The sequence below is a fragment of the Buceros rhinoceros genome, unplaced genomic scaffold (genome assembly GCF_000710305.1).
Source record: "Buceros rhinoceros silvestris isolate BGI_N320 unplaced genomic scaffold, ASM71030v1 scaffold43796, whole genome shotgun sequence".
NCBI lineage: Eukaryota > Metazoa > Chordata > Aves > Bucerotiformes > Bucerotidae > Buceros > Buceros rhinoceros.
In genome coordinates this window covers 20,493-31,048 of record NW_010416635.1, presented here as the reverse complement: position 1 = coordinate 31,048, position 10,556 = coordinate 20,493, and the positions used below count along the sequence as shown (strand labels likewise).

The 10,556-nt window shown below is 39.4% G+C and overlaps 1 protein-coding gene across 1 annotated transcript in view; it reads right to left on the bottom strand.

Annotated features, from left to right (window-relative positions):
- BICD1 (bicaudal D homolog 1 (Drosophila)) overlaps window positions 1–10,556 on the bottom strand; it is a gene marked incomplete at both ends in the record, with an annotated part of 28,997 nt that overhangs the window by 911 nt on the left and 17,530 nt on the right. Inside the window, 2 exons of the mRNA XM_010137853.1 lie at window positions 377–694; window positions 7,241–7,392. Coding sequence (XP_010136155.1) covers window positions 377–694; window positions 7,241–7,392 — 470 coding nt within the window. The remainder of the gene's footprint in view (window positions 1–376; window positions 695–7,240; window positions 7,393–10,556) is intronic.

Genomic DNA, 10,556 nt, shown 5'->3' with positions numbered 1-10,556 from the left:
AATCCTTTATTTTTTTTTTTTTTTTTTTTTTCAGATGCTCATTATGGAAAACCTTAAGAAAAACTTAAGGAAAACTTGTTAAAAGAAAATACATTCACACTAATATTAAAGACATACAAGATGCACTGAGACACTGACAGAATATAGTTCAAAACACTGCATTAAGAAGGAGGAGATAACATAATGAGTAGGTGGATCAGAACCACGTTACCAGGCTTTGAATTTCATATTCATACCCTCCCCACCTCCTTCTCCCCAGTCAAAGTATACAAAAAAAAAAAAAAAAGAGAAAGAATTATTATGTTTACAATTCAGTGAACGACTTCAATGAAAGTCTGGCCACTGCACTGTACGGTAAAGATCTCTGCATGCATACCTTTTCCTCTGAGTGCCACTGCTGACCAGTAAGTTTGGTTGCTGTGGGCCCTGACTATGCAGGAGGAAAGTGTCTATGCTTGGCACGGTGGCTGATGCCTCCTCACTTACTTTAGGGCTGCCGATCTTGCTCTTTCCAAGCTTGCCTTTGCTGCGTCGGGACTGCTCGTGGTCAAACTCTAAATCCTCCAGTCGCTGAGTAAGGGCAAGTTTTTGCTGGATAGCCATGCGCAACAGAGAGTTTAGGGTCTTCTTCTCATCCTCTGCAGCTGCTAGCTGCCTTTGCATCTCATCCAGCTGCGTGACGTACTCATCACACCTGGGAAAACAAACAAGGCAAAAATCTGGGGAGCCGGTCCAAGAACGAACCCCATGATCACGTTCCTGGGCTGCAGTTACAGGGGCAGATTCAGATCCAAGCTTTTGCCAAACCTAATCTGGAAGCAGACAGCCTGAATTTTATCATTCTCACTTTGAATAAATTTGGATTTGGATCTGAATGTCAACACTTTCCATTCAGCAAGAGAACCTGTATCTATAACATGTAGTCTATCACAATGCAGTAAGTTTCTAATGCCGATAATGAGCAATTGGAGGGGAGGTTGGGGATTGTCTCCAAGTTAGACCACAAATAACAATTTTGGGTGCTGGTTCTGCTGGTAACTCACCATGCATGAGATTATCTACCAGTTAGATAATACTATTTCCCATAGACAGTAATATCCACTTCAGCAAAATATTACCAAAAAATGACGAAAAAAGGACTGCAAGTAGTTTGAACACTGGACATACCAGATTTAGTGAAATGAGAAGTCCTTGGTTGTTTGCCATTGGTAACTGATTAAAGAGGGACTATTCAGGAAACCCCACATCTGGAAGTTATTTCATATTTACTGTTGAATCTCTTGGAGCTGTGCTCAGGTATCCATTGTTATGGTCACCTACTCCTTTTTAACCCTCAGCTTCTTTTATCTGCATGAAAAACTGTATCTTTTTCATTTGCTTTAGATCTCAGACAGATTTTTAAATAAAACCACCTTCCTCATGATTTTGTTAGCATTTAAGACTGAATTAAATTTAGTTCAGCTTTAAAAAATGATTCCTAAAGATAACAGGAAGAACAAGGCATTTCAGGATGGTCTTAGTCACTTTTTGAAGTGAAAGAATTTTAGTTTGTTAACAATAGACCATATAATCAGTAAGAACCAAGAATGATAAATGTATACCAGTAATGAAATGACTCCCAGGTAGCAGAACTGTCTGACCATCAGACATTGGTGGCAACATCCAAGAATTTATCTTGTTAAATGATGCATCTTTCATCAATTCTCCTCCCCACATGATCCATATAAATCTAAAAAGCTTTGCTGTGTCATCACAGTAGTGTAATGGATGAGGATTTAACTTGATCAGTATCATTCACAGACAACAAGCATAAAAAACAATTTTAGTTTTTCTTCTCAAAATGTGTGATCCAATAAACTTTTGAATTATTGCAAACTGAGAGATGAAACTAATTTCTCTGAAATGTTGATTTTGGGAAATGGCAATAGAGTATACTCAAAAAATTGTGGTTATTCTCCACACAAAAGCACTCAAATACATATATTGCACTCTCATTTTGAATAATTCAAGCACTGGAAGCAAGATTACTATGTCAGACCAAGTTTCACCTACAGTTTCAATATTATCTTTCTTCTACAGAACCTTAATAAGCACGACTGTCTCTATTCGTGCCTTGAGGAAGAGAGATATTTCTGAAATGTTGGTTGGCTTAAAGCCAACTTGCACACCTATTTCTGCTCCCAGCCATGAGATGTCTATTGATGCTTTAGCCAGTTCTTTGACAGGGACATTAGAATGAAATCAGGATTCTGAAGATTAAATTCAATTCATTTGAAATAGGAATTACTATAATGTCTGTGTTATCAGAGTTTTAAAGACTCATTCTTGTAACCAGATGGTTCCTGTATCCATCTCTCTTATTCTCTCGTGCTTTCCTCTTTGTCTAGGAGACTTTTTTTATCCAAATATATTTTCTGTTTAAAATTTTAAAAAGTAACACTTGCAGCAATGCCTATACCACAGTGCAACTAGAGGAACAAACAGCCTTGCTTTAGCGTGCCAGCAAGCCATCTTGGTTTTGGAAAAAGATAGATTTTCCTCAGGGCTTAGGGTTGGTATTTAGGCATCTGCTTTGTAAAACAGTATAACTGAGCACTGAAGAAACAGAAGCTCCATGAAGGTGGCTATTACCAGAGCAGACTTAGACGAACCAGCTTTTCTTTTCCTGCTTTAAACCATAAGAAGCTGGCCTTAAAAGCCTTAGATGCTCTTAGCTGGCCTCATGCTCGAAACAAAATCAATTTTGTTAATACAATATTTTCCAACTGTTCTGATTCATTACATGCCCTGCCTAGAAGTCTCCCTGTAATAGCAGCCCCACATTCTTGGCAGTTCACTGCAGTGTTTGGGTGGTTCCAGTCATCTGACCTCCATCATGACTTGAAGTTTCCTATTATTTTTCACAAACACATGGTCCATTGTTTCTCTTTTGTTGCTCGAGCCTTTTTTTTTTTTTTTTGAGAAAAAAGTATTCAGAAAGGTTAAACCTAAATCAGTCAAGTAAAGGCCATAATTAACTTTGGAAACTGCTGAATTAACAGCCTCAGATCTCCTTGAAGTCTGCAGCAGTGCAGTGAAGGTTATTCCACGTAGTGAGAGGTAGCTACTGCCTGCAGACACAGCATTTCCCTTCACTGAAATATTCCTTGCTATGTGCGACTGTGGGATAAAAAGAGAATTGTTTCTAATTAAAAGAGAAAAAAGCATGACACATATCCATATTGCCTTTAGCCCATACATTTTTATAAACATTTGTGAAGTCTACAGCATACTGAGGAAGAAAAAAGTTAAGAGCTCCTAAGAGAGATGACTTCTGGCACAGCACAGACCATCGCAGACCAAGGGGGCTCCAGGATGCACCAGGGCTCTCAGTCGGTCTTTCAGAAATGCTCACATAGCAGTGAACAACTCAAGTTACATTATGTCCTCCTGAGTCAGAGCTCTTTCCTAATTTTTCCCTTGCCCCAGAACTGGTGTAAGCTGCAAGCGACTATTCAATAAACAGCACTGTTATCTTGCTGTCTGCTGGTCCACTTATTGCTAGCGCAGAAGTAAAAATTTCACCTATTTCTCATTTCTCTTGTCTCGGAAAGGAAGGAGACAGACACATAAGCCCACTTATTTTGCATGAACTGATCCAAGAAGTTTATATAGGCGTTCTAGGGATTTCTAGTTCTGTCTATCTCTTATCTAGGAATGCAAACCAAATACCGAGTCAAGCTCATGTGTAATTGAAGTAACATAAATCATACCAGAGCTTGAGCTAAAACCCAGTGACACTGACAGGTCCCTGCTCTAGCCATATAAGCATAATTATCTTCAGCTCATAAAGGTTTTCTCATCTAGGATAGCTCCAGGACCTGTCTGAACTTCCTACTCCATCTCTTCAGCACACTTTTTTCTTTAACTGTTAATCATAAGAAAACGTCTTGATGGATGGAGGATAAAATGTTTCTTGCTCTCTCCTTCTGAGTATCTTTATTTGGGCTGGGAAAGCACGCATGTGTAGGATTCAGTAAAATTAGCTTTCTGAACCCTTTCAGGATTCTTCTTTAAAAGCAGTTCTTTCTCTGCGTCAGTACAAGACTTCCCTTCCTCTCCCAGGACAATCCCTGGTCTAGACTGGAAAACTAATGTTTTAAAGAATTTATTTTTCATCTGCTCTGGATAAGCCCTGGCTGCCCATCACACTGCTTTCACACTTCCACACCTTCCACACCTTAGAGTCTCAGGGCTGGAGTCAGGGGAAGTGACAGGAGGGGCAATAAAGGCTCTCACCATTTTTTACTGGTCTGAGTTGACCACAAGCAGCCCAGGACAAAATAAGCAGGCTAAATGCAGGAGCTGCAAATCTGATGGGCAGCACATGGCCCCGGCATCAAACACGAGCTTCCACTCTGCTCTGCCAACACCATGCAAGTTGTATATGCAGTTGCTTGCTTTCCCTTTTTTAAGAGACGTGTTTGGAGAAAAGGGAGTTTGAGCTGTATTGAGGACATATTCTTGACAGGTCTGTAACAAATTCAGAAAAGGACCACAAGGCTAATGAAGCTGTAGAGACCAGAATCACAAAGATTTTTGGACTAGGGAAAAAACAGTCCCAGAAGAAAAAAGGACAAAAGTAGAGTGACAAGTAGGACAGAAGGACTTTTGGGGGGGGGAAGAATGAAGACAGACCTCAAAGAATGGAAGGATGCACAAGTGTCAAGGGAAAACAGGGAAAAAGTGGCTCCTGCTTTCTGCATAGGGGAGCTTTGAAGGAGTGTCTGCTGCGCAGAGCAGAAACAGATGTGCTGTGCTCTCCTTATGACATGGTCTGACCCTTATCCAGTGCATGTAGGAAGAAACCATACAGCTCAGCATCAGAATGAACATCCATTTGTGGACCAAATGAACAGAAAAGAATGGCTTATAAAAGAGAAAGGATATTACTTTATCAAATAGTATGTGAAATAATTTTGAGATCTATAATATAACTCTGCCATCACAGGGATGTTCTCCCTACAGTACAAGTTCAGGGGTAAGTATCATGCAATGCAGGATAACCATGGAAACCACTGTTTTATTCAACAGAAGACTAAACAATTGCTTTTTTATGCTGAAGGTTGCTATTGCATTTAATGTTATGGCATGGAGAATATTACAGTCTTGTATTCAAACAGATTTCTCTTCTTCAACAGACATCTAGAGTATATTACCTCTCTGTCACTTAAACAAATGCTATTCCAAATGGACTGTTCAGAATGAGTCAATGATTTGAACATTTAGGAAGATTGATTTAATTATAAAGGCCATTATATTCCAGGGTAAGGCAGGAAAAAGAATATTTCACATCAGAAAAATCTATAGGAGCACACTGATCTGCAAGACCTTGCAATGAATGACTTTATAATTGAGCTCAGAAAATACTGGACAAAACTTATGACCTCAAGGGCAGGGATACATTCTGTAGGCCATGTACTGAGTGTTTAATCATTACTGCATGGAGTTAACCAACAGCAGCAGATGCTTTGGGTGGGTTTTCTCTCTACTAACATTAGACATTTACAAAGTAGAAATCTGTAACTCAGCAAGTTACCCAGATTCCCTTTATAGTTTGCAGGAGAGAAACAGAAGCTTCATTGCATCCTACACACAATACACCTAAAAAAGGTACCTAGATGAACGGCATAAATTAAGCCTGATTCTCACAGGAGGGGTGCTGCTGTCTCTCATCAGCTTTAGGGTATGCCTTAAACCCAACAGAAGTGTGCACTCAGGATGCCCAAATAGAGTAAAGAGCATTCAGTACACCAACAACCTAACATTCCCATTAAGTAACAACTTCTAATCTTTGCAAACTTCTTTTACCTCGTAGCTTGATGGTTTACGCTCCATGCAACACCCTTGTTTGTTTTATGCTCATGATACCACTCCACTCCTTTGGCGTTAGTAGCCTTCTAGGTAGTCTTATAGACCTAGTACATTGAGGTATCTCCTAGAGTAATGGGCTTGCAAATAAAGATCGACACATGCATTTCTAATACACACACACAACTTTCCTTTCTTGAAGAAAATCTTTAAATGCCAGTGCAATCAACGGAGCTACCTTGGTGCACACCACCTGCTGAGTTGGTTCTTCATTTCCATTATGGCACTACATGTACTCTTCGGACAATGAAACTATGATAAATTTGTACACAGCACCATGTCACAGCATGAAAATGTCCCTTCTCCTTCCTTCCCACATCTCCCAGCTGCTGCTTCCACTGTCACTAAGCGAAAAAGGACCTCAGAAAGCTGGAAGAGGTGACATGGCATCTATATACCACAGGGAGCACTGGAGAGATGTTGGCATGAGGCGTGAAGACATCTTAACAATTATGGACTAAACACAAACAAGAAATCTGCATTGTGTTTGACCATAAGGGGAAAAAAAGCCTCGATATAACAGAATGAATTCCTGAAGATACTAATTTCCTTGCATATTTGGGAATTAAGAATTTATTGATCAAAGTGTTGGATTTTTAAAAAAGAATTAGGTAACGTTTCAAAAAGCAGCTAAAACCAAAAGCTCTTCTGAAGAAGGTGTGGGAGAAGGAAAAATGAGAGATGATTAATTACTGTTCTGCTAGGAGAAACTGTGTTACAGAAGATAAGTGAGACTTTTATCCTATGGAGAAGATAATAAATTGAATATCACAGCGAAAGAAAATAAGAATTCATGCCGGAGTGGGAAATTGCAGTGGCCTCACAATTACTAGTGCTGGATTACAGCATCAGCTGCTTGATGAAATAGATTTTAGTAGTGGTAAGTAATAAATCTCACAATAATGAAAACAAGGGATTCTGAAGATCATCATTAACCGTAAGATAGCTTTACATGACAGAATCACTGCGTACTTCTGAATGTGAAAATCAGCCCCATAAATCTCCTATTTGATTTTCACTTAAAAAGCCCTATAAATGCAAATATACTGGAGGCATATATCGGCATTTATAACACTTTACTCAAGGTTGTATTGACCTTGCTATTCTCCAGCTTTATTTTCCGAGACACGCATTTCAGTAGCACTTGAGAGCTTGCAGGTTTTGCACAGTGTGCACTCTAAGACTCATTTACCCTCATCCAGCAAACACCTGACCTTGCAGAAAATAATTTCTGTCTCTCCTCCTAAGGACCCAACATACACAGTTCAGTCTGTTCTCACGTAGCACACATATATTTACTTTTACAGTGCTGAGCCAGACAGTGGCTTACCTGGTTGCAAACATCGCTCTCAAGGATGAAAAAGTTGCTGCATCTTCCTTCAAAGCCTTTAATTCATTTCGTAGTTTGGTCATGGTTTCAGTTACCATTGCTTTTTCATTTTCGTATTTATTCTTCAAATTGGCTAGTGCCACTTCAGCTGTCTGAAAATATAAACAAGGATATATGCTTATGAGACAGATAACTGATAACAGCTTGTTATCTGCCACGTTTCAGTTTACTTTTGGTTTCCTTCTTCATTCACACGGTAAAAGAAGTTACACCCAAACTTCACTGCACTGCAACCTTTAATGTCTTCTTTAAGTTATACGCCATGAAACCAGGAAAAGGAGAAAGCAGTTGAAAGGACTAAGCCAATTCCAATGCACTGGCAACAACCTGACGTCTTAAAAGTCTCTGCAAAGCCATGTAGCTATATGTGGAGGACTCAGGCAACTGAGAATATTACTGCAGCTTTAGGAGCTGCTACCATGTTGTTTGAGCTGCAATAAACAACCAGGTGTGTCCCACGACCACAATGCAAATAGGACACACGGCATGTGAGACTTGGCCTCTGTTGCCAAGGTGTGAACTAGTGTGTTTTGCCTCATGCTTCCTGCCAGCTGAGGCATTCCTTGGGTGAGGTGACTGCCAGGACCTGACAGCCCTTGCTTTTACATCTGAGCACTGGCACTGACTACTATTGTACAAACCAGCATTATTTTGGCAGTTTTAATCACTGTAATGAAAGAATAACAAAAGTGTAAGTTACAATTTTAAAGTTACTTAGGAGGGAAGCAAGGCTTTGTAGTCATCCTATTCCTTCATTTTTTCTGTTCCCTCCTTTCTTTTTTCAATTTCATCCATTAAATGTCTTTAATTTACTGCCCTACTGCTTTTAATAGTTACATTTGTCTTATTTTTGTGAGAGTTGAAGATTCTGCTTTACCTATGAAATTTAGTATCATTTTGAAGTTATTCAAAAAACATTGGTTTATAGAGGCTTTATTTAGCTGCTGCTATGACACATTTACAATTAATGCCATTGAATGAGATTAAGAAAAAAAATGTTTCCTTTTACATTTACTCAAAGGTGGTTATGGTTGTTTTCTCACTTATTTAGTGCACAATAAGTTGCAGCATTTCTTACAGACAATCAATTTCCCCTGTTGATCTTGTGGGTTCTTGAGCCGTCACCACCGGAGAGACACGTAGAAGAACATTAGTTTAAAGCAACCAGAAAGGGGACATGACAAAGATGGTAATGGCCAAAATGTTGGAAATCTATTTTAAACTCAGTTTTCTGAAACTCAGTACATTTTTCCCTAACAATGCCTCTTAATAAAAGGACATATTAGCGTTTCCCACTAAAATACAACTCTGTTCATTTGTGTCTGAGGAAATAGCACAGTTAGAAATGGCAGCATTAAAATAATTAACTTTTTTTATTGTACACTCACCAATAATGCTTTCTTTACTTTCACATTAGTTTATATTGAGAGAAGAGATTTTTAAAAATCCCTAGTAACTAACTGTCATTTTAACTAGATGGGTTTTTCCACGTCAAATTTTAAATCATCAGCAATACATGTTAAAGAAATAAACCACTTAGGGATATATTCAAATAAAGGCAGCTTTTCTCAATCCTGTTGACATATGCTTTGGTACAAGGTAGGATGGTAGACACCATCCTACGCCTTGGCAGGATAAAGCAAGAAATCATCAGCTTTCTATCTGTTTTCAGCCATCAGCTATGAGCAAGAATGCACACTCATAAATTAACACGCAGAAGAAGGATTCACTATGTTTAATAAAACTGCTTTTCTGAAGGGAAATAGTGCATCAGAGGACAAATTCCTATTTAACAGATAGGATTAAATCAGATTTATTTAAGAATTTTCAGGCCACTAATGAGGCAGAGGTGATTTATGAGAGGATGGGTAGACTCTATAGTTCGAATTGAGTTCTGCTTTGCCCCTAAGGCAGGAATTCAGAAGTCTTTGCTTTGCAAAAGAAATACGCCCCCATGTCCCTTAACCTACTGTACCTCCTCTTTGAATACGGAATTCACTAAAGATTTTCCTTTGTTTAGGAATGAAAATGAGTTAAAGCTATGTGCCACCTAAGATTAGATTTTTAAACAAAATTGTTAAGTTGCTTCAGCAGTGGGCTTACATGTTCTATGTAAACCAAATAATTTTCACAGCACTGAAACTATGCACAACGATTGGACCGATCATTGTGATCCCTACGTTTTAGCCTGGATGTCAGGGCAAGTTAAACGGAAATGTAACACTACAGGATGAAAAATAATTCTGAATTTTAATTGACTTGGTGAATAAAGGTAACAGAGGAAGGACTGTGTCAAATGAGGACAATCTTTTTAGCTGGGTCAGTTGCGTCAGGACAAGGACTAATGATGTTAAACTAAAAGAAAATAGATTTAGCCTAAATATGAGGAAAACATTCTTTAAAATGAGGGTGGTGGAACACTGGAACGGGTTGCCCAGAGAGGTGGTAGATGCCCCGTTTCTGGAAACATTCAAGGCCAGGTTGGACAGGGCTCATGAGCAACCCGATCTAGTTGATCTCTGCTCACTGCAGGGTGATTGGACTAGATGACCTTGAAAAGTCCCTTCCAACTCAAATTGTTCTATGGTTCTATAAATCAAACCTTTTTTGACCTATAAGTCAAACCTTTTTCTTTTTTTCCTTCCTATTATAGTTTTGTATAAGACAACATACAGACAATGAAACATAAATTGCAAACCAGGAAGTGCCTGCACCAGAGAAGCTTTTGAACAGACCCCTTTGCAGGCTATTGAAGGTCTGCCTTCTGAAAGTCTCTTAAGTGAAGAACGAATGGGCATAAGTGCTCTATGAGAAAAGCAAATAAAAGTAACAAAAATGTAGTTTTAATAGGCAAGACAAAGAAGGCAGAAGCAAGCTGAGGAAGCTTCTTTTGGCAGCCTGCATCCAGGGCCAGCGGTGCAGTGGTGCATTGCTTTAGCATGTGGCACTGCACACTCAGGAGGTCCTTGTAAGAGCCAGTGGGCACCGGATGATGCAGGTGCTCAGGTTATGCACAGCTCATCAGTTTGGGACCTTGATGATGACTGAAGCCAATTGCTGTCAGAGTCCTCAGACCCTGTTATTTACAATGCAGAGAGTCTGGTGCAATAAACACCTGAAGAAAAGCACAAAGATCAGTGTCTACAGAGCCATTGCACTGTCTACTCTTCTATACGGGTCTGAATCATGGGTCATCTACCGCCACCACCTGCGACTCCTCGAACGCTTCCATCAGCGCTGCCTCTGGACAATCCTA